General features: G+C 36.2%; 1 protein-coding gene across 5 annotated transcripts in view; it reads right to left on the bottom strand.

Annotated features, from left to right (window-relative positions):
* Positions 1-26,471, bottom strand: part of LOC127860277 (nephrin-like) — a 393,077-nt gene that overhangs the window by 304,958 nt on the left and 61,648 nt on the right. For all 5 annotated transcript variants that reach the window (XR_008039666.1, XR_008039667.1, XR_008039664.1 and 2 more), the window contains exons 7-9: positions 19,853-20,014; positions 6,601-6,630; positions 5,800-5,891 (exon numbers count right to left, since the gene is read on the bottom strand). Coding sequence is in view for 1 of the 5 variants with exons in the window: in XM_052398274.1 (XP_052254234.1) it covers positions 5,800-5,891; positions 6,601-6,630; positions 19,853-20,014 (284 nt within the window). In the remaining 4 variants the exon portion in view is untranslated. The remainder of the gene's footprint in view (positions 1-5,799; positions 5,892-6,600; positions 6,631-19,852; positions 20,015-26,471) is intronic.

Below are 26,471 nucleotides of genomic sequence, written 5' to 3'. Positions count from 1 at the left end.
CGGATAAAAACTACTTGAATTAGAGAGCGGACACCATGCTGAATGTTAAAAAAGGTACTAATTGACAATCTAACCGAGTTTTTTGCCCGGCATGGCCGATGTTCAAACTTGGCATCAAGATCATCTAGATAAAACTTCTGACCAAGTTTGGTGAAGATATTGGATTAGAGAGCGGACAACATGCTGAATGTTTAAAATGGACTCAGTGACCCAATGACCTAGTTAGTGACCCGGCATGACCCATATTCAAACTTGACCTAGATATCATCTAGATACAACTTCTGACCAAGTTTGGTGAAGACCGGATGACAACTACTTAATTTAGAGAGCAGACACCATGCTCACTGTTTAAAACGCACTAAGTGACCCTGAGACATAGTTTTTGACCAAGCATGACCCATATTTGAACTTGACCTAGACATCATCAAGATACAACATCTGACCAAGTTTGGTGAAGATAGGATGAAAACAACTTGAATTAGAGAGCGGACACTTATACAGACAGACAGACCGACCGACAGAGAGAAAAGTTTACTCCTATATACCCCCCTAAACTTCGTTTGTGGGAGTACATGTATAATAATAAGTTGTGTTGCTGTAATTGCCCAATGCCACCGAAAGTATTGACACAAAACTGAGATCTTTACCTTTACAGTTTTGAAAAACGGACAACAAGTTTACTTTATTATTTGAAAAACAGAAATAAAAATTTATATTACAAGTAATGCTTTGCTAACGAAAATTGAACAACTAAATAAATATATTTAGAACAAGAGATGTGTTTGTCAGAAACATAATGCCCCCTTTTGCGCCACTTTGAAATAAAACTCAATATTTCATTTGGCAGGATTAGAAAGTATCTCCCTTTTAAAGCTTATTACTTGCCTAGTATTGTATTTTATGACTTTTGACCTTGAAGGATAACCTTGACCTTTCACAAATGTGCAGCTTCATGAGATGCACATGCATGCCAAATATCAAGTTGCTTTCTTCAATATCAAAAAGTTATGACCAAACTTTAACAAAGGTTAAAGTTTTGGGACACACACAATGAATGAATGACAGACAGACAGACAGGCCAAAAATAATATGCACCCGATCTTTCGATCCGGGGGCATAAAAATGTTATGGTTCTTGTACAAAGCGGTCCACATTTAAAGTCTTCAATCACTGAGTACTTACCCTAAATGATCTGCTATATTATTGGTCACATTAAAGAGCCATGGTCAGTGGCCTAATGTAATTACCCCAAAGATATGGGTTTAAATTGAATATTGTACTTGTTAAAACAATCAATCATTGCTGCTGGACAACTTTATCGTTAATGTTCTATTGCATAGAAAACATCTTCCTTCTTTTTCTTCCTTCAACAAGAGTTAAGCTGTGAGAATAACACAGGAAAAAGTCTCAACTGAATTCTTCAATTTGACTTCCAAGCGTTGAACTAAAATTATGAAATTAACCTTAAGTGTAAATATCTAGTTATTGAGCGCCCTTCTTAGTCTCAGTATGTTTGTCATGTCATGTTTGAAAATCTTTGTTATGCCCAAGACTATGTTTTGAGCACCTTAAGTTGGAGTATGAGCTTGATTCTTGCACAACTCTGTTAAACAATCATACTTAAATCTGAACTTACATGGGTACATAAACCATGAACCTATATGCCTGGTTTATTCAAATTACATTCCATTTAACTATGCTTTTACTTTATTTCACAACAATGTTTAAAAGAATTATACTCTGGACAAAGTGTAACTGGTTGATCGTCTTAACAAATGGCCTTTGATCTTATGTTTGACATTGACATATGAGCACGTGTCTTGCCTGAGGGATTATATCTTGTTGATCACTTTCGCCAAGTTATTTGAAATACAACTTACTCTGTACGAAGATATGCACCAGATAATGTTAAAGGTTAGTTCTGAAATTTGATTATGGACATTGAATTAAATAAATGACAACATACCAAGATTGTCTTGGTCTTTTAAGAGACAATGAATCCTATAATGCTGATCATTTGTTATTTTGAAATTTCATTTATGCTGCATAAAGTTATTTTCTGAAAAGTGCTTTCGTAATTCAATTTTATTTGTCCTTTGACCTTGAATTGTGACCTTGATCATGGCCCTACAGGCAAGACTCTTGCAAATGACCCTCAATCTTGTACTTTTGTGACTTCTACAAGTATGTTTGACAATATATCCATGGCAAACAAAAAACGGGATCCAGACAATGCAAGTTCTGACCAGAACCTAAACTGCACGCTTGTTTTTTGCTTAAAGTGAATAATCGAAATTAATTTATCGATTTGTTATCAAAAACAAAATTGTTTCATCATTGGTTTTTAGTTGTTATCATGACATGTGGTTAACACATGTTTGAGAATATTCTAAATGCATTTCCATTTGTCAAGTATAATAACTCACACTGGAATGTTTTTTCTGTAAAAAAAATGCAAATTTTCTTACATTTGCAATGCAATGAAAAACATAAAACCTTATTGTTTCAGAGAGATCCAATTATCCTTTACCAATAAAATTCTAAAATCCACTGGAAAGCCTATAGATAGATAATTTAACATATGAATTTTTAATTCGAAACCTAAATTAGTTCCACATTCTTATTGGCTTTTATGGTTGTCAAGACACCAAACAAGGGCTGTTTGTAAAACATGCCTACCCCCCATATGGGCTGTCAGTTGTAGATGCAGCCATTAAGTGAATCCGTTTTTTTGTCACTGTGATCTTGACCTTTGACCTAGTTACCTGACAATCAATAGGAGTCATCTGCCAGTCATGATCAATGTACATGTACCTATGAAGTTTCATGATCCTAGGCCTAATTATTCTTGAGTTATCATCAGGAAACCATTTTACTGTTTCCAATCACTGTGACCTTGACCTTTGACCTAGTGGCCTTGAAATCAAATGGGGTCATCTGCCAGTCATGATCAATGTACCTATGTTGTTTTAAGATCCTTGGCGTAAGCATTCTTGAGTTATCATCTGGAAACCATTTACTGTTTCGAGTCGCCGTGACCTTGACCTTTGACCTAGTGACCTGAAAATCAATAGGGGTTATCTGCCAGTCATGATCAATGTTCCTATGAAGTTTCATGATCCTAGGCGTAAGCATTCTTGAGTTATCTTCCTGAAACCATTTTACAATTTCTAGTCACTGTGACCTTGACCTTTGACCTAATGACCTGAACATCAATAGGGGTCATCTGCCAGTCATGATCAATGTACCTATGAAGTTTCATGATCCTAGGCCTAAGCATTCTTGAGTAATCATCCGGAAACCATTTTACTATTTCAAGTCACTGTGACCTTGACCTTTGACCTAGTGACCTGAAAATCAATAGGGGTCATCTGCCAGTCATTATCAATGTACCTATGAAGTTTCATGATCCTAGGCGTAAGCATTATTGAGTTATCATCCGGAAACCATCTGGTGGACAGACCGACGGACGGACTGGCCGACCGACATGTGCAAAACAATAAAAACCCTTTCTTAGAAGGGGAACATAATAATATCAGCATTTATAAAAATTATCCTCTGTGTTCATGAAAGAATTATGTAAACAAACAAGAATATCAGTGAAATTGATGGATGCTCCTTGATGATGTGCTTTGTCAATCTATGTGGTAATAAACACCTACAAAAATCTATAATTAGCCTTGGTGACCTTGACCCCAGTGACCTCAAACCTCATCAAAAGGTAGAGGTCCATGCAAGGTACCTACATCCCAAATATATATGAGATCAGAAAAATATTGAAGGTCCTATGAGAAACTGTAACAAAATTGTGATGGAATAATTTATTATTAGCCTTGGTGACCTTGACCCCAGTGACCTCAAACCTCATCAAAAGGTCCATGCAAGGTACTTACATGCCAAATATGTAAGAGATCGGTTAAATATTAAAGGCGCTATGAGAAACTGTAACAAAAGTGTGACGGAAGGAAGGAAGGAAGGAAGGAAGGAAGGAAGGAAGGAAGGAAGGAAGGAAGGAAGGAACTTCAAACTGGCAACTATATGCTCCCCGAAAATTAATTTTTGGGGTGCATAAAAACAGAAGCATAAAAACAGGGGTGCCACTGCCATAGCATGATATGATTTTGTTCTTTCGGGAAATCCACCCAGTTACAGGTCAATCATGACAGGTTGAATGAAAACACTACAAATAACAAGGGCTGTTTGTAAAACATGCATGCCCCCCATATGGGCTCTCTGTTGTAGTGACAGCCATTGTGTGAGTATGTTTTTGTCACTGTGACCTTGACCATTGACCTAGTGACCTGAAAATCAATAGGGGTCATCTGCCAGTCATGATCAATGTACCTATGAAGTTTCATGATCCCAGTCATAAGCGTTCTTGAGTTATCATCCGGAAACCATTTAACTATTTCGGGTCACCGTGACCTTGACCTTTGACCTAGTGACCTGAAAATCAATAGGGGTCATCTGCGAGTCATGATCAATCTACCTATCAAGTTTCATGATCCTAGGAATAAGCGTTCTTGAGTTATCATCCGGAAACCATTTTACTATTTCGGGTCACTGTGACCTTGACCTTTGACCTAGTGACCTGAAAATCAATAGGGGTTATCTGCGAGTCATGATCAATATACCTATCAAGTTTCATGATCCTAGGCCTAAGCGTTCTTGAGTTATCATCCGGAAACCATTTTACTATTTCGGGTCACCGTGACCTTGACCTTTGACCTAGTGACCTTAAAATCAATAGGGGTCATCTGCGAGTCATGATCAATGCACCTATGAAGTTTCATGATCCTAGGCCCAAGCGTTCTTGAGTTATCATCCGGAAACCACCTGGTGGACGGACCGACCGACCGACAGACCAACAGACCGACCGACATGTGCAAAGCAATATACCCCCTCTTCTTCGAAGGGGGGCATAATTATTACCAAAGTTCACTTATTAGATCGATTTCAATGCATTTATTTTGCATTTTGGATGGCAAGATGACCACAATAAGCCATTTCAGCAAAGTTAGGTTCTTTCGTAGAATTTATGATTTTAACATGATGAATTGTTCAGTAAAGGTAATTATCTAAATACTGGCCAAACAACACAGAAATGATAATTATGAATGTCATAAATAAGATAATATGGGTCATGTATGTAAAATGATGGCCCTTAAATGCTCACCTAGGATCAAGGACACCAACCATTAAAAAACTAACTAGGTGATCAAGTTTTTTACCCCACTCTACCCGGATTCAAACATTGCCTTCATATTGCACAGATTACCATTTTGACCAAGTTTCATTAAGACTGAGTCATAAATGTTCCTCTCGAGTAATAAGTTATTGTTTTTTTCTAACATTTTACCTGGTGTCCTTGTTTATGAACTGACACGACCAAGAATCCATTTGGGCCTGGATTTAGTCAAGATAAACATTCTTTTTTAATTTAGATTGAGTCATAAATGTGGCCTCCGGAGAATCAAACCCGCCCGCGATATTGGCTAGACAAACATTCTGACAAGGTTTCATCAAGTTTACATGAACAATTCAGTCTCCAGTGTGGTAACACAACTAAAATTTACAATATACACCACACAGCAACAGACTGTGGACATATGGTGATCACACTAGGTCACCTAGAGCACTTTGTGCTTTGTGATCAGATGAGCTAAAAACTGTCATTTTTTATTAGTCCAAGCAAGGTAACATTATTGTCCTAGAAAGATATTACAATATTTACACTTCATCTAAATAGAACTGTCAAGCAGTTAATGACCTGATTCAGAAACAATGCACATGTTCTACCTTTGGTAGTTTTGGGCTGTTATTTTCAGGAACAAATCCTTTGTTGTCTTGAGCCTTCATTCTTTGACCTGGCGCTGAATTCTCATAAATGTCTGTAAATCAAATGCATTCATTTAAAACACAAAGAAATTAGTTGATAAGGAGTACATGCTTCCACTTAATACATTAACATTTAGAGTGTAACATAAGAAAAACAAGCACATTCGTTGAATTGATACCCCCAGCCAATATGGTTCTGGACACTCATACCAAGTTTCAATAAAATCCGCCAAAGCACTTCCAAGATATGGCTCCGGACACACAAAAAAGCATTTTTAAGCAAGATACAAAGGGCCATTACTCTGTTATTAACAGATGGTGTAAAATGCCATTTGACGTGCATCATCCTATTATCCATATATATACTCATACCAAGTTTCAATGAAATCCTCCAAAGCACTTTCAAGATATGGCTCCGGACAGACGGACAGAAAGACGGACGGAGGAACGGACGAAAAGACGGACGGACGGAAGAACTGACTACGCCAAAACAATATCCCTCCACCTATGGCGGGGGATAACAATTTCTAGCTTACACAAAAATAACCTGTTAAGATCATGAGTTCACGAGGCACAATTAAGAGCCTTTCTGAAAATTCTCCACGTACCATTTGTCAAGCAATTTGTGCACGAAGTTTAATAATGCTATGGTGGTTGCTATTAAATATTGATGCCCCACTGTCCATTATTAAATACAGAGCATACATTTGAAACACTAAACTTGTATTTATAGTTGTGCAAAAATGTATGGGATTTACTTACCACCATCATCAATGGATGCATTCTTCTTTCCTAATAAACAATATCATAATTTATTATGTCAACTTATATTTTTTATTTAATTAATATTATAAAAATTAAAATGTAAATGGGATTGCACAAAATGTTTATACATATAAACTTTTGTAGGTAAAGCAGACGCTATAGTTGTTGTAACAAATAAAATGGCCCAAAGCAGTCATCCATGTACAAACAATGAACATGAAAAGCTTGCAGGGATGTATTTCAATAGATGACAAGATGTTCTAGCTCTGTTGAAACATCAAGACAGTATATGTTTAAAGCAAAGCTCAAGACATTTTTAAGAAGACAAAATAGGACTTCTAGCCCACAACAACTGACTTTTTGCCTTAAGCATCAGTTTTGGTTAACATTAATACAGTCACATACAGATTTAGATCTTGACAATAGAGTGCTGTATTGTGACCTAGACCTTTTTAATTTATGGACACATACTCTGTTAATGAGTAAACAAATAAGAAAAATGAAACTCAACAAGAGCTGTCTCCATCGTAAGACAAATGCCCCCCAAAAAAGTGTTTTCGAAACCTAAACGAAGATTTCGAAACCTAAACGCAGACCCTAATAACTTCAAGTTCAAGGTCAAAAGGGTCAAAATTTGTGTGCGTATGGAAAGGCCTTGTCTATATATACATGCATACCAAATATGAAGGTCACATATGAAGAGACACATAAGTTATGAGTATTTTTCGAAACCTAAACGCAAAAGTGCGAGGGACAGACCTAGTGACCTAGTTTTTGACCCCGGATGACCCAATTACAATCCCAACCCAGATTTCATCAGGATAAATATTTTGACCAAATTTCATAACGATTGGATGAAAACTGTGACCTCTATTTTCTACACAAGGTTTTTCTATTATTTGACCTAGTGACCTAGTTTTTGACCCCAGATGACCCAAATACAATCCAAACCCAGATTTCATCAAGATAAACATTCTGACCAAATTTCATAAAGATTGGATGAAAACTGTGACCACTACTGTCTACTCAAAGTTTTTCTATTATTGGACCCAGTGACCTAGTTTTTGACCCCAGTGGGCCGTAACTCAACATTGTCTTAGTCAAGTTGGCTGATTGACCTAGATGTTATGACCTTACACATTTTCATGAAGTGTGGCAGAGATCCTATGACATTTGCTCGAGAAAAAACGTAATTTTTTTATGATTCAAGGGCCATAACTCAGGAGTGTCTAAGTCAATTTGGCCGATTATCAAACTTGACCTAGATGTTATTGCCTTTCACATTTTTATGAAGTTTGGCAAAGATCCTATGTCATTTGCTCGAGTTATTGAGCTGAAACAAGAAAAGAACAATTTTACGATGATTCAAGGGCCGTAACTCAGAAGTGTGCGAGTCAATTTGGCCGATTCTGGAACTTGACCAAGATGTTATTGCCTTATACATTTTCATGACATTTGGTGAAGATCTGATGACAATTGCTAGAGTTATTGAGCGGAAACGATAAAAAAAATACGATGATTCAAGGGCTGTAACTCAAGTGGGTCTGGGTCAATTTGGCTGATTATCGAACTTAACCTAGATGTTTTGCCTTACACATTTTCATGAAGTTTGTTGAAGATCTGATGACAATTGCTTGACCTATTAAGGGGAAACTAATCCGGACAGACTAACTGACTGACTGACTAACGGACGGTGCGATTTTAATATGCCCCCAGAGCCTATGTTGAATATTTAGGACAATACATTTTTTTTTTAATATGGATAAATCGTTATGGCTCTTTTGCACTGCAATAAAAACTATTTGCATATTATGTTTCAACAGAGCAGAAACCAATAATTGGAAAGAATATTTAAATTCTTACGTGCTTTTTACAGTTATGGAACATAATATATAAATACCGTAAAACGTTGTGTATAATGTATGTATAACGCGCATCTAATCTTTTAAGCTAAAAAATTGGGAAACAAGTTCTTGAAGCAAAAAATCAGGGGGGAAAATTCCGTACTGCAGGCTAACTGAAAATCGTTATATTTACATTGCTGATCTTACGTGTTCTTTAATTGCTTCAATTATTAATTATTTTAAAGACGATAACGATACAACTAGTTTGTGTGTTTTTTTTTAAATCATCTTATGCGTAAAAATTAATGTTTGGATTTAAATGAATCATGCATGAAATGCACACTTTCCACGAGGATACCATCAAGGTTTTCATCATATGTCTCCGAAGTAACTGTCCACGATTTTATTGTGAAGGAGTACACATAACAGATGGATTACCGGTAGTTATAACTAGGAAACTGACATTATCGATTGGTATTGTCACGTGGTTATTCATGCATGACTAATTCACAACCGCGCGTTTTATTTACATTTTCGATATCATGCCTCTTTTGGAGTGTCTATAATTGACAGGAGACTTTAACAACTCAATCTTCTCAACACCATTACGATATTACTGGCGATAAACAAACAATGATGGTGTGAAGCCGTTTGCCGGTTCCCTTGTTTTGATAATAGCCCAGATACACAAAACTTGACAGGTGACGCATCCACATCCTCAATCTTGACAAGACGTATGAAAACGTGTAAACAAACACAAAATTAATTTTATTAACACATTTAACAAGAGCGCCGCATGACGGAGCAATATACGCCCGATTCGTGTGCCATTGGAGATGATACACTGATGATTGATGTATTTGTTTTGGAAATAAGCAAAAAAAAATTCAAAAATCGCGAAAAAAATAAACCCGATGAAAATATCGCAAAATAAAACTGGATAAAAATATTGCATAAAAATATTGCATGTGTTAATCGGTTGCATGTCTCCAATCAGACCTGACTGATATATAATCTATATACTACCTCTGACCAAGTTTGGTGAATTCAACTTGAACTAGAGCTTTGTCACTGAATGTGACTTATACCCCCATACCACTTTGACGCAGGATAAAAAGTTGTTTAAAAGTTTTGGATGAATACAATTTGAATTAGAGTCCGGACAAAGTGGCGCCGTTGAAAATGCACTAATTGACCCTATGACCTAGTTCTTGACCCGACATGACCCATATTCGAACTTGACCTAGATATCAACTAGATGCAACTACTGACCAAGTTTGGTAAAGATCGGATGAATACAATTTGAATAAGAGTCCGGACAAAGTGGCGCTGTTGAAAATGGACTAATTGACCCTATGACCTAGTTTTTTACCTGGCATGACCCATATTCGAACTTGGCCTAGATATCAACTAGATGCAACTACTGACCAAGTTTGGTGAAGATAAGATTTATACAATTTGAATTAGAGTCCGGACAAAGTAAAATGCACTAATTGACCCTTTGACCTAGTTTTTGACCCAGCATGACCCATCTTCGGACTTGACCCAGATATCAACTAGATGCAACTACTGACCAAGTTTGGTGAAGATCGGATGAATACAATTTGAATTAGAGTCCGGACAAAGTGGCGCCGTTGAAAATGCACTAATTGACCCTATGACCTAGTTTTTGACCCGGCATGACCCATATTCGAACTTGGCCTATATATCAACTAGATGCAACTGCTGACCAAGTTTGGTGAAGATCGGATGAATACAATTTGAAATAGAGTCCGGACAAAGTGGCCCCTTTGAAAATGCACTTATTGACCCTATGACCTAGTTTTTGACCCGGCATGACCCATATTCGAACTTGGCCTAGATATCAACTAGATGCAACTGCTGACCAAGTTTGGTGAAGATCGGATGAATACAATTTGAATTAGAGTCCGGACAAAGTGATGCCTTCCGCCCGCCGCCCGCCCGCCGCCCGCCCGCCCGCCAAGGGGTTTCACATAATACGTCCCGTATTTTATACGGGCGTATAAAAAGCAAGAAAAATAATCATAGATATATCGGGAAAGACCTTGCAGACATACTATTGTAAATCGACAAGTGCCCCCAAATAAATTGTGTAACCCTAGTACAATAGGGTATAATATTGTGGGAAAACAATAACATTTAAATAAAAACGGCTTCCTTGTTTTTCATTCTCTTCTTCAAATTTATTTGATTTCAATGCTCTGTGCATACCTGAAAAAGATGGAAAATATTTATGTTAAATTCATAATGTTTGTCCATCTTATTCAGATCGTAAATATAACACTATTATTAACATAGTTACAGTTAAAACAGGGGGAACAGAATGATGCGAATTAGCGCAACTGGGTAACTGACAGGGAAAAAATGTCTTGGCATGGCTGTAGTTGTGCATAACGGGCATCAAGTTTTTAAAATGAAATTTTGGGGTAAAAAAGTGCGCCTTATACACAACTTTTTACGGTAGTGATGTGATAATTCATCATTTACCTTGAATATCAACCTTGACATGTATCTGACAAACAAGCATGTGCACAACACCTTGTCTGGTCATTGAAAATAATAATCTGGTGTTTAATTTAAAATTGTCAGGCATTACAAAGTAATTGATAAATTCCTCAATCGACTTATGTGTCTGAAATAGCACACACACACACATTCACACACATGCCGCTTTGTTAGAGTGCATTGATAGTTGAATTTAAAGAATTGTTTTCCAATCCAAATATCACCACAAAATGGCAAGGGAAATAATGTGTTTACTAACTAAATTATGAGAAGGGAGTTATGATAATAGATAACTTTTTAAACATTAGATTTACAGTAACACATTGTCACTCGCAGAATTCCAGAACGAGTCTGAACGTGAAACCATCTAGGATAGAACCACGCAACGCCGCATCTTCTTTCGACCCTCCATTCTTTGAACATTCAGCCTCGTAATGATATTGTCAAAAGATTACATTTCCAGAATTAGTAGTAATATATACTCCCCCTTTAAAGTTTTGATACAGTAAATAAATTTATTGATTTAAGTACTTGCTTGTATTCAATTGTTTGCACACATTTTGACGCACACATTTTGACACTCTTTGTTTGAGCATTTTTACCCCAATTAATCTCTTGGTTTATTGATAGATCTGTGGTTTTATTGCCAGTTAGTTCAGCATGAAACCATTAACTCGTTATGATCAGTTACTGTGCCGAAAAATACTAAATAACAAAAATGTGTCATAAACCACAAGTGACAAATGTCTGGTAATTAAACTCATTTAATGATACCCCCAATGTCTTCTCGTGGAAGAAGATTGTCAGAAACTGTATAGATATTAGCCAGTTAAATCATAAGAATAGTGTGAATGCCAGACAATCGTTCCAAAGGAAAATTGTTCCTACCCTAATTTTGACACACTTGGAAATTCGTTCCTATGTTGTTTTGACAGCCCAGGGCATTTGTTCCCATGTTATTTTGACAATGCGGACAATGGTTCATACATTATTTTGACAAGCCGAAAATTTGTTCCTAGGTAATTTTGACAATGCGAACAATGGTTCAAACATTATTTTGACAGCCCAGACATTTGTCCCTACGGTATTTTGACAAACCTGAGATTCGTTCCTATGTTATATTGACAAGACGGCCTGAAAGGCCCAAAGTCGCTCACCTGAGATAACAAGATATTATTGGGGCAAATCTTCTGACCAAGTTTCATGAAGATCGGAAAATAAATGTGGCCTTGTTAACAAGGTTTTACTAAAGCCATATAAGGAAAAATGCTCCACCCCCTGGCAGCCATGTTTTTCAACCAACCCGCATCATTTTTGAACTTTTCCAAGATATTATCGGGATGAATCTTCTGACAAAGCTTCATGAAGATTGGACAGTAAATATGGCCTCTAGAGTGTTAACAAGATTTAACTATAGCCATATATAGCCATAAAAGTAAAAATGACCCGCCCCCTGGTGGCCATGTTTTGAAAGCAACCAAAACCATTTTCGAACTCGTCCAAGATATCATTGGGACAAATCTTCTGACCAAGTTTCATGATGATCGGAAAATAAATGTGACCTCTACAGTGTTTACAAGGTTTTACTATAGCCATATAAAGAAAAATGCTCCGCCCCCAAGGTGGCCATTTATTTCAACCAACCGGCATCATTTTTGAACTTGTCCAAGATATTATTGGGATGACTCTTCTGACTAAGTTTCATGGAGATCGGACTATAAATGTTGCCTCTTGATTATTAACAAGATTTTACTATAGCCATATATAGCCACATAAGGAAAAATGCCCCGCCCCTTGACAGCCATGTTTTTCAAGCAAACGTAACCATTTTGGACTTCATCCAGAATATCAATAAGAAAAATCTTCTGACCAAATTTCATGAAGATTGGACGTAAATGTGGCTTCTAGAGTGTTATCATGGTTTTACTATAGCCATATAACAAAAAATGCTCCGTCCCCTGGCGGCCATGTTTTACAACCAACCGGCATCATTTTCAAACTCGTCCAATATATCATTAAGATGAATCTTCTGACCAAGCTTCATGAAGATTGGAAATAAATGTGACATCTAGTGTGTTAACAAGATTTTACTATGGCCATATATAGCTATATAAGGAAAAATGCCCGGCCCCTTAGCAGCCATGTTTTTTCAAGCAAAGATTACCATTTTTGAACTCATCCAAGATATCATTGGGACAAATCTTCTGAACAAGATTCATGAAAATCGGAAAATAAACGTGGCCTCTAGAGTGTTAACAAGGTTTTACTATAGCCATATAAGGAACAAGAGCTGTCTCCATAGGATGACAAATGCCCACTATAAACGCTTTGATATAGAAGTTATTGAAGTGACTCCGTGACCAGGTGTTTGACGAGGCATGACCCATATTCCAACTTGACTAGATATTGTCTAGATACAACTTCTGGCCAAGTTTGGTAAAGATCGAATGAAAACTATTTGAATTAGAAAGCGGACATGAAAAGTGGTTATTGAAATGCACAAAGTGACCCCATGACCTACTTTTTGACCCGGCATGACCCATATTCAAACTTGACCAAGATATTGTCTAGATACAACTTCTGACCAAGTTTGGTAAAGATCGGATGAAAACTATTTGAATTAGAGAGCGGAGATGACAAGTGGTTATTGAAATGCACTAAGTGACCCCGTGACCTAGTTTTTGACGAGGCATGACCCATATTCGAACTTGACCTAGATATTGTCTAGATACAACTTCTGACCAAGTTTGGTAAAGATCTGATGAAAAGTATTTTGATAAGAGAGCGGACACAAAAAGTGTGACAGACTGACAGACAAACCGACAGACTGATGGACAGTGCGAAAACTATATACCCCTTTTTCTTTGATAGGGGGCATAAAAATGCTCAGCCTCCTGGCAGCCATGTTTAACAATTAACCGGAATCATTTTTTAACTTGTCAAAGATATTATTGGGATGAATCTTCTGACCAAATTTCATGAAGATCAGACAATAAATGTGGCCTCTAGAGTGTTAAGAAGATTTTACTAAAGCCATATATAGCCATCTAAGGAAAAATGCCCCGCCCCTTGACAGCCATGTTTTTCAAGCAAACGTAACCATTTTGGACTTCATCCAGAATATCAATAAGAAAAATCTTCTGACCAAATTTCATGAAGATTGGACGTAAATGTGGCTTCTAGAGTGTTATCATGGTTTTACTATAGCCATATAACAAAAAATGCTCCGTCCCCTGGCGGCCATGTTTTACAACCAACCGGCATCATTTTCAAACTCGTCCAATATATCATTAAGATGAATCTTCTGACCAAGCTTCATGAAGATTGGAAATAAATGTGACATCTAGTGTGTTAACAAGATTTTACTATGGCCATATATAGCTATATAAGGAAAAATGCCCGGCCCCTTAGCAGCCATGTTTTTTCAAGCAAAGATTACCATTTTTGAACTCATCCAAGATATCATTGGGACAAATCTTCTGAACAAGATTCATGAAAATCGGAAAATAAACGTGGCCTCTAGAGTGTTAACAAGGTTTTACTATAGCCATATAAGGAACAAGAGCTGTCTCCATAGGATGACAAATGCCCACTATAAACGCTTTGATATAGAAGTTATTGAAGTGACTCCGTGACCAGGTGTTTGACGAGGCATGACCCATATTCCAACTTGACTAGATATTGTCTAGATACAACTTCTGGCCAAGTTTGGTAAAGATCGAATGAAAACTATTTGAATTAGAAAGCGGACATGAAAAGTGGTTATTGAAATGCACAAAGTGACCCCATGACCTACTTTTTGACCCGGCATGACCCATATTCAAACTTGACCAAGATATTGTCTAGATACAACTTCTGACCAAGTTTGGTAAAGATCGGATGAAAACTATTTGAATTAGAGAGCGGAGATGACAAGTGGTTATTGAAATGCACTAAGTGACCCCGTGACCTAGTTTTTGACGAGGCATGACCCATATTCGAACTTGACCTAGATATTGTCTAGATACAACTTCTGACCAAGTTTGGTAAAGATCGGATGAAAAGTATTTTAATAAGAGAGCGGACACAAAAAGTGTGACAGACTGACAGACAAACCGACAGACTGATGGACAGTGCGAAAACTATATACCCCTTTTTCTTTGATAGGGGGCATAAAAATGCTCAGCCTCCTGGCAGCCATGTTTAACAATTAACCGGAATCATTTTTTAACTTGTCAAAGATATTATTGGGATGAATCTTCTGACCAAATTTCATGAAGATCAGACAATAAATGTGGCCTCTAGAGTGTTAAGAAGATTTTACTAAAGCCATATATAGCCATCTAAGGAAAAATGCCCCGCCCCTTGGCAGCCATGTTTTTCAAGCAAATGTAACTATTTTAAAACTTATCCAAGATATCCTTGAGAACAATCTTCTGACCAAATTTCATGAAGATTGGAAATAAATGTGGCCTCTAGAGAGTTAACAAGGCAAATGTTGACGTCGCACAACGCACGACGGACAACAGGCGATCACAAAAGCTCACCATGAGCACGTTGTGCTCAGGTAAGTTAAAAACCTGAAAATTGGTTCTTTCATTATTGCTATCCTGGTCATTATTTTAACATTTGATGCAAATTAAGTTTTATAAGAACGTACATCTGGTCTGTCCTGTTTGTCAAAACAACAAAGGAGCAAATGGCACTGAGAATGAATGTCCAGTTACCTAATAAAGTGCTAAATATCTTTAAATTTTAAAAATTAAAATTTAATGCTAAACATTTAATGTATTTAACAGGTAGCAGAAAAATAAAACTCCGTCATTATGTTGTCCTATAAAGAGAGTATGTTAGTGTACAGAAAAACATCATTAAACCAAGCATTTTTGTTGATCACAACAGGGTAAAAAAAATTCCGAAAAATATAAACAATGGAGATTTTTTTATATAAACAAGGATATCAGTAAAACTGGTGGATGCTCCCTAATGATGCTTTGTCGATATATGGTTAGTGTGGAACAAAGTGTGACCTTGAGAAATTATTATTAATAGCCTCAGTGACCTTGACCCCAGTGAACTCAAACTTCATCAAAAAGGTAGAGGTCCATTCAAGGTACCTACATCCCAAATATATATGAAATCGATCAAATATTGAAGGCGCAATGAGAAACTGTAACCAAAGTGTGACCTTGAGAAAATCTATTATTAACCTCGGTGACCTTGACCGTGACCCCAGTGAGTTCAAACCTCATCACAAGGTAGAGGTCCATGCAAGGTACCTACATGCCAAATATGTTAGAGATCCGTAAAATATTGAAGGCGCTATGAGAAACTGTAACAAAATTGTCACGGAAAAATGTATTTTTAGCCTTGGTGACCTTGACCCCAGTGGCCTCAAACCTCATCAACAGGTAGAGGTCCATGAAAGGTACCTACATGCCTAATATGTAAGAGATCGGAAAAATATTGAAGGTGCTGTGAGAAACTGTAACAAAATTGTGACGGAAAAATCTATTATTAGCCTTAGTGACCTTGACCCCAGTGAGTTCAAACATCATCAAAAGGTAGAGGTCCATGCAGGTACCTACATGCCAATTATGTAAGAGATAGGTAAAATATTGGAGGCGCTATGAGAAACGGTAACAAAAGTGTGACTGACGGAGAAAATAAGGAACTCCAAACTGGCAACTATATGCTCCTTATATATATATACATATATATATATATATATGGGGAGCATACAAAATTACATAAATGGATCAATGATAATCAAGTGTAAAGAAGTATAAGTATGCATGCATAGACCGTTCAGTTTGTACCACGTCCGTTTTTTTGCACTTGTATATACTAATTCTTACATATTGGACAACGGGTTACATTTTCGAGAAGAGGCTAACCTGTAAAAAGTTTGTATTATCCATTTTTTCATGGCACAATTCATACGATTTTACGTTTTGGGTGCGACATACTGCCAACTTACTAGCGACTAGTTAGATTAATATGCATGTTGACACGATAATAAATAGCGTCTCAACAAACAAAGTAGCACAGCAATAAATCAGTACCATAATGGATACAAACAAGGGGTACCTTTTGATAATATGCAATATTGTATTCTTGTACTCGTGAAAATTAGCAAAGACATAAGTGACATATGTATCTAACCGCGATAAAAATCAGTTGAGACAATGATGGCTTTTTTCGATGTGTTGTTAACCACTACCGTAAAAAACTCACAAAAAATAAAGCATTTAAAAGTTGTTGTTTTTTCAGTTAAAAAAAAATTGAGTTAACTTCGTATTTGTTTTATCAAAAATTAATAATATTATTACAAATTTACTTCACTTACAAGGCCACCACTACCTTCTCAGTTTCTGAGGCAAGTTTTATTTAAGAAAGCAATTTATTAAACTCATTTATTGAATTATCATCCATTTAAGTTATTAAACAAAATAAAATCATTAAATTTAGTATTTGTGAAATTAATTTGCGCTGTACGGTACGTTTACAAACATGCACCTGAATTGTCAACCCGATGGTGACCCCTTGACATGTTGGTGTGAAAATAAACAATATTTCCCAACAATAAAGCATGTGGCCCAGGAAGCTTTTGTCCGCTTCATCGTCTTCCAAGCCATGAAAGCGTATATTCTCGAAACAGGTCGTAATGTTACCAAGGCTGACAGCATCAGCCACAAGCTAATAGACAAAGTCATTTTCTTGACCAATGAACACTGTTGTTGTTGTCATGTTCTGCAAGTATGTTTGCTGATTTGTTTGAACTGCGCGATCTTGTTGCACTTGTTTTACAATTATTTAACAAGAGTGCCAAACTGTCAAAAGATATGCCCGTTTGAAGGTTTTGGACAACTTGATAACTTTACCATTTGAGTGGCAAAATGATATATTTGAACTTGACCTAGATATAATAAAGACACCACATCTGACCAAATTTGGTGAAGATCGGATGAAAACTACTTCAATTAGAGAGCGGACACCATGCTAAATGCTTGAAATGCACTAAGCGACCTCGAGACCTAGTTTTTGACCCAGCATGACCCATATTTGAACTTGACCTAGATATCATTTAGACACAACTTCTGACAAAATTTTGTGAAGATCTGACGAAAACTTCTTCAATTAGAGAGCAGACATCATGCTTAATCCTTGAAATGCACTAAGTGACCTGATAAAAACTTCTTCAATTAGAGAGCAGTCATCACTAAAAACACTTTTATATTAAGTTAATTTTAGACAAAAACATTAACAGAATGAACAAAGAAACACCACATTATTGTGAGCGAAACTTCACAAACGTAATATTTGCTGCCCAACCAAACATACGTGAACATTAACATTAAGTAGTTCTTATAACTTTTAACATATATGCTTTAAGACAGGCAAAAATTAATACACAAAATGCTCCTACTACTAAATTATAAAAATACAATGATATTATACATTTTCATTAAGAAATTGAAATGATATCAAAGCAAGTGTTCTCAAATTACTTTTGTTTCTATTGAGTACATGTGCAAGCAAAATTACATGTTTAACGTATACTTAAATATTTTTACTACTAAATGCTTTTCGGTTAGCAGGTTAATAACAATAACCGGTTATGGCAAAATGTCAACTGTTTTATGTCTTTTGTAACCTCTTGCATCCATAATATATACAAAACACCAATACACCCATACCTTTGTTAATTATAGTTATATTTTGCTATGTATTGTATTATGTGGCTAATGTATGTCTTTGTTTTGTGCAATTATCTATGTTAAGTCTCGAGATCACATTTACTTTGATGTTAATGGGTCACTTGTATTTTTATGAAGAAGAAATATAATTTATAATATTCACTTATGGCACTTTCTATTATGTCCATGAATAATTATTCAGGTGTTAGAATGTTTATTTTATAATCACTTTATCTTTTTCAATTTATTGACTCTACACATACCTGTATTCATATGTTTGACTTTATTGATAGCTATGTCAGTGCTCATGAAAAAAACGAAATCATGAAAATAATAACAATGACCTGGTTTATTATAATATCTATATTCTCTGCCAAAGAAAGCTGTATGTTTAACATCGTTATGATATTCGACGCGTCATCTGATATCTTCACCAGGGCATATAGTTTTAAAATAACACTTGATCCAGATTCAACCACAGCCTTCATATTGTCAAAATAAACATTCTGACTAAGTTTCACCAGGACTGTGTCATGAATGTGGCCCAAAAATATATTACTTTTTTACCTGGTTATCTATGTTTTGGGCACATGATAGCAAACTCAGCCTAGTTAATGTAAAAGTCAAGATTTTGACCATGGTTCATCAAGATTGAGTCATAAATGTGTCTTCTAGATTGGTTAACAAAGTTTTTTTAAGATCGCCCCTGGAAACTGAAGTTTTCCAAAGATTCATGTGACCAAGATTCGAACGTCAATATTGTCAAGATAAACATTTTGTATAAGCTCCATAAAGATGGATGAACAAGAGATGTGTTTGTCAGAAACACAATGCCCCCTTCTGCGCCGCTTTGAAGCCATATATTTGACCTTTGACCTCGAAGGATGACCTTGACCTTTCACCACTGAAAATGTGCAGCTCCATGAGATACACATGCATGCCAAATATCAACTTGCTAACTTCAATATTGCAAAAGGTATGACCAATGTTTAAAATTTTCAGACAGACAGACAGACTGACTGACGGAGAGACAGACAGACGGACGGACTGACTGACAGTTCAAAAACTATATGCCACCATTCGGGGGCATAAAAATGTTGTCTCTAGACAAAGGATGCTGGCACAGACTGACCATAATAGCTAATAGTGTGCCATTTGTGCTGAGGTGAGTTAAAAATATGACTGATTATTGTAACATACCTTTTTTGTTCTTCTTAATTTCCTTCTTGTTGACAACAGCATAGACATCTGATGAAGCTACAGTCGGTTTTGGTTTATTGACAGTTGTGTACAAAACATCACTGGGCGAACCACCTCTTGAAATATCTGAGGCTGGTATGTACATCATATTTTCAACTTCAACTGAAAAATTGGAATCATGAATTGAATCATAAAATACTTTTTGTTTCTTTCTGTACAGACCAGATTATTTCCATGGTACTACACTGAACAAGTTATACCCTAGGATGCTCCAATTGAAACCCAAGAGTCATAATATGAACACACATGGTAGGTAGTTCTTCTAGAATGCTTTGAGCTTTTATGAGTTCATATGTATAGCTCAAAGTTCTTTCTGGTAACGGCAAAAACATGTAACAAATATATATCCCACATGTGTCTTTAAACTCTAGTCAACCAACCTTATACATCGTAACAAACACAATACCTTTTGCCATCGACAACAAATTACATGGCATTTGCGGATAAATGCTCAAAACAACAAGAGGCCCCAGAGGGCCCTGGGGTGCTCACCTGAGAAACTAAGATGGAAAAAAACAAAGATTAAAACTCTTCAGCAAATATTTCAAATTATTGGTATGACAAGACTGACTTTAAAACTAAGGTGTTCCAAAGTATTCACAATAGGCCTATATAAAAAATTACCAGTTCTGACCAAATTTCATGAAGATTGGGTAAAAAAATGTGTCTTCTAGACTGTTCACATGTTTTCACTATATACATATAGAGAAAACTGCCCCACCCCCTGGTGGCCATTTTCAATTTCGTCTGAGTATAAAGTCGATGTTTAGACAAAATTTCAAGATGATTAGGCAAAAAAAAGTGACTTCTAGTGTGTTCAAAAGCTTTTTTTACAATATAAATATAAGCAAAATGACCCCCCCCCCCCCCTCCGGCAATGTTTTTTTTACCGATCCGAACCATTTTCGAAGTCAACGGCCGTCTCCAGGACACAAATGGTCTGACCAAATTTTATGAAGATTGAACCAAAAATGTGACTTCTAGAGTGTTCACATTTTTCACTATATACATATAGAGAAAACTGCCCCAATCACCTTGCAGCCATGTTTTTTCACCGATCTGGACCATTTTCGAACTTGTCCGAGATACAAGTTTCATGATGAATGGGCAAAAATTTTGACTTCTAGAGTGTTCACAAGGTTTATCTATAGCCATATAAGGAATACTTCTCGGCCTTCTTGGGGCCATGTTTTTCAACGGACTGGAACCATTTTTTAACTCGACCAACATATCATTAAGACAAACATTTTGAATAAGTAACATGAAGATTGTGCATCAAATGTGACTTCTACAGTGTTCATAAGGTTTATCTTTTTTTTGGCCTAGTGACCTAGTTTTTGACCCAGCATGACCCAGTTTCGAACTCGGTCAAGGTATCATTGGGACAAATGTTCTGACCAAGTTTCATATGGCCTCTAGAGTGTTCACAAGGTAAAATGTTGACGACGAACGACGGAAAAAAAGGTGATTCCATAAGCTCACCATGAGCACGTTGTGCTCAGGTGAGCTAAAAAACATTGAAAGCATAAGTTCTGAATTGACAATTATGACAAAGGACAGGACAATATTAAACTGCACTATGTTCTCACCCTAGCATCTAATGGTCTGGCCTTAAGCTGGCAGTTGAAAGTTTATTGTTTATAACAGTGTTGTTTGAAATAGGACACATTCTTTTGACAGGGCTATTGTCACAATTGGATAAGTGGCATGTTCCATTATCAAGTTGAATAATATAAGGCTTAGGTTTGTATTCAAAACAAGTTGTTATTAAATGAAAGGTATAATATGGGGTTGATGTAAGTTTTACTATCATTCTATGTAAACAAGATGTTTTAGTATTGAAAAGCTTTTAAAATGAGAAAAAATATTTATTGAACATGTGCCACATATATTTGAGGAAATTTAGCTAGATTTATAAAGAAATAACCAAAATATAACAGGAGCTCTGCGGTCGGAGACAGATGACCCCTAAACAGGGCCTTGACACAGGATTTGCTGGAGCGTTGCTGAGTAATCCATGGAAATTGTGCAAGGGCAATGTATCTGCAAAAATCAAGCCGATTGGTCAATCCACTAACGAGTTATCAATTGGACATGATTTTCACATTCAATTTCATGGTGATTTTAATGATTGACCTAAATGTCAATGGGATTATCTACTGTTTAAGGTCAGTGCATCTGCAAAGTATGAGGCCCATCACTCAATCCTTTGATGACATATCAAACTGAAACCAATTTAACAGTTAAAGTCACAGAGACCTTGACCTTTGATTTAGTTACCACAATTTCAATAGGGGGTCATCTACTGTCCAAGGCCAAGGCGCATGGGAGGTATCAAGCTAATTGGTCAATCTGTTCACAAACAAGCAAATTTGTTGAATTGATATCCCCCACCAATATACTTCTGGACACAAGATATGGCTGTGGACACACACAAAAAGCACTTTTTCAAATACAAAGGGCCATAACTCCGCTTTTATTCAATGGTGTACAATGCCATTTGGCGTGCATCATCCTCTTATCAATATATATACTCATACCAAGTTTCAATGAAATCTGCCAAAGCACATCCAAAATATGGCTCCGGACACAAAAGTGACGGACGGACGGACAGCGCCAAAACAATATCCCTCCGCCTCTGGCGCGGGATATAAACTCATACCAAGTTTCAAAGCACTTCCAAGATATGCTCCGGACACAAAAGTGCCTATTGTAAAAAGCATTTTTTCAAGATACAAAGGGCTATAACTCTGTTTTTAACAGATGGTATACAAGGCCATTTGGCGGGCATCATCCTCTTATGCATATATATACTCATACCAAGTTTCAATGAAATCCGCCAAAGCACTTCCAAGATATGGCTCCGGACACAAAAGTGCCTATAGTAAAAAGCATTTTTTCAAGATACAAAGGGCCATAACTCTGTTTTTAACAAATGGTGTACAATGCCATTTGGCGTGCATCATCCTCTTATGCATATATATACTCATACCAAGTTTTAATGAAATCCGCCAAAGCACTTCCAAGATATGGCTCCGGACACAAAAAAGCCTATAGTAAAAAGCATTTTTTCAAGATACAAAGGGCCATAACTCTGTTTTTAACAAATGGTGTACAATGCCATTTGGCGTGCATCATCCTCTTATGCATATATATATACTCATACCAAGTTTTAATGAAATCTGCCAAAGCACTTCCAAGATATGGCTCCGGACACGAAAAAGCCTATAGTAAAAAGCATTTTTTCAAGATAAAAAGGGCCATAACTCTGTTTTTAACAGATGGTGTACAATGCCATTTGGCGTGCATCATCCTCTTATGCATATATATACTCATACGAAGTTTCAATGAAATCCGCCAAAGCACTTCCAAGATATGGCTCCGGACACAAAAGTGCCGGACGGACGGACAACACCAAAACAATATCCCTCCGCCTCTGGCGGGGGATAATTATTGATGGGAAACAAACTGGTCTACTGACATACTGATCGCCATCAAGAACAACAATACCCCCTTTTTTCGATGGGGGGTCATAATAAAATGTTAAAACATCATATATGTATAAAAAATTGTAATGTGACTTTTTAATTTAATAAAAATAAGATTTTCTATCCCCATGTTCTAGCATCAATCAATGTTTGCCATTCCCTGTAAAAAAAATCCAAGAAAATAATGGCACCAGAATAATTGTTTTTATCAGAGACCAAATCTTGATAGATTCAGAACAAAACCATTTTAGACTAATTAATGCATTCTTTATTATTTTAAGTTGCATTATTGGTATTGAATTTATTCTATGTTATTTGACTAAAAAGAAAATATTATAAAAGGACTCAACTTTTCCAGTGACTAGCTTGTGAATTCATACAATACCCTTGTTTCATTGTTCTATGTTGCGTCTTCACACAAAACTACGCTACATTTAACTTAACTACCGGTAATATACCCTGCAATACAGTATTCTCGCAATACTAAAGGAATAATCATTCACCTATAAACACCATGTTTATATATCAGATAAATGATTAAATATAAAAACATATTTGACCTTACTTCATTTCAGAAATATACTTTTTTATAACAAAATAACTATAATTATATATATATATATATAGTGTCACCAAAAAAAACACACCACTGTCCATCATTATTTTTTTTCCGTTCAATATAATTTATTATCCTCGTAAATAGGTGTGTGAGGGTCGAGGCATCCGACTCCACACTGTACATGATTTGCAAGCAATGTATATATTATAACACATTTTAAACATTTGATAATTAATAGCTTCTACATTATAATACAAACAATATTGGTTTAGCAAATAATTGACAATATCTTACCTTTTACAACAATGACCTAATCTGATTGGCTTAGAGCGGTCATGTGCCCATGAAGTATTTTCCATACACCCTGAGTAATTTCCATAACCACCGAGTAATCGATGGAAATATAATGGTTACACCGTTAGTAACTGACAGTGTATGGGATATACACCCTCAGTAATTTAATACCATACTCAAGCTTCGCTCGGTAAGGTATGCAATTACTGAGGGTGTATATCCCATAAACCGTCAGTTACTAACGGTGTAACTAATAATACATGATTTCTAAAATCCTTTAACTACTGCAAAAGAGCAAACAAAAGTTACATATGTTTACTTTGACGCAAATCATAAACATTGTTAATTTTGGTTAATACATGGTGAGGCAAGGACAGGTATGATTAAGCTGTTTTAATAGAGGGTCTAGTTTTGTTCATTTTACAATTGTAAATAAACATTGTGATCAAAACAAATATCAAATTTAAGGGTCCATTTGTATGTGCATGTCCCAATAGAAGGTATATTCAGGCAGTTTGATTAAAGATTGCATCCAGAAAACAATTATGTTATCAACTTACTGACATGCTTACATTCCCAAAAAATATATTCTACAGTTTCACATTCAGTTTGACAAAAGGTGCAGTTGGCTGTAGATGCATATTTTGAAAAGGGTGTTCTAACCTGAATATGTGTACAATTTCATATTGAAACCACTGTACATTGGTATCTTCTGTAATATGAAATTGCATAGAATTAGAACAGATATGTAACCAATCTTTTGTTTAAATACCATTACAACTAGTTAACCATTTATTTATACTTACTGGGGAGGACTTATTTTTGGTAATAATATCATACATTGGTTTTGTACCCTTTGTATTAACTAAGCTGGACAGTAGGCTTGTCGGAATAAACGGCTTCATAAGTCAGTTGTCAGTAGAGCCTCTCAGTTTCTTGTATCTTGTAACTGCATTAATAATGCCTCGGAAAAGTAAATAGTTTGGTTTGAAATTGTAAACTTGGCAAAAGTCATTAAAACTGCAAAAGATCCATGATTTAAAAATACACTTTTGTTACCAATTATTATTTCTGGATTATAGAATGAAGGAAGTTCTTTTCTACAATGTTCAACAAAAGATTTAAATGTATCTTTCAAAAATTCATTTTGTATGTTGCTAATTAAGTTTTCAGGATAGTGACTGCCACAGTTGTATACTAATTGAAAATCAAACATTGTGTTGACAATATGTATCCATTTCCAATTCCCAGTGACAAGACTATGGATACTTGCACACTTAAGAGAACTGACAAAGGAAAACGGATCTAACATCTTCAAACCTTCTTCTTTAAAATCTTTTATTAAACAAGGGCTGTTTGTAAAACATGCATGCCCCCCATATGGGCTGTCAGTTGTAGTGGCAGCCATTGTGTGAATACGGATTTTGACACTGTGACCTTGACCTTTGCCCAAGTGACCTGAAAATCAATAGGGGTCATCTGCCAGTCATGATCAATGTACCTATGAAGTTTCATGATCTTAGGCCAAATTATTCTTGAGTTATCATCAGGAAACTATCTAACTGTTTTGAGTCACTGTGACCTTGACCTTTGACTTAGTAACCAGAAATTTTTTATAGGGGTCATCTGCCAGTCATGATCAATGTACCTATGAAGTTTCATGATCCTAGGCGTAAGCATTCTTGATTTAACATCCCCAAACCATTTTACTGTTTCAAGTCACTGTGACCTTGACCTTTGACCTAGTGAACTGAAAATCAATAGGGGTCATCTGCCAGTCATGATCAATGTTCCTATGAAGTTTCATGATCCTAGGCGTAAGCATTCTTGAGTTATCATCCACAAACCATTTTACTGTTTTGAGTCACTGTGATCTTGACCTTTAGCCTAGTGACCTGAAAATCAATAGGGGTCATCTGCCAGTCATGATCAATGCACCTGTGAAGTTTCATTATCCATGGCGTAAGCATTCTTGAGTTATCATCCGGAAACCATTTTACTGTTTCGAGTCACTGTGACCTTAACATTTGACCTAGTGACCTGAAAATTAATAGGGGTCATCTGCCAGTCATGATCAATGTACCTATTAAGTTTCATGATCCTAGGCGTAAGCATTCTTGAGTTATCATCCGGAAACCATTTTACTATTTTGAGTCACTGTGAAATGGACCTTTGACCTAGTGAAAATCAATAGGGGTCATCTGCCAGGCATGATCAA

The sequence above is a fragment of the Dreissena polymorpha genome, chromosome 15, assembly GCF_020536995.1.
Source record: "Dreissena polymorpha isolate Duluth1 chromosome 15, UMN_Dpol_1.0, whole genome shotgun sequence".
Lineage (NCBI taxonomy): Eukaryota > Metazoa > Mollusca > Bivalvia > Myida > Dreissenidae > Dreissena > Dreissena polymorpha.
The sequence above is the reverse complement of the archived record's forward strand: the minus strand, read 5'-3'. Positions and strand labels throughout refer to the sequence as shown.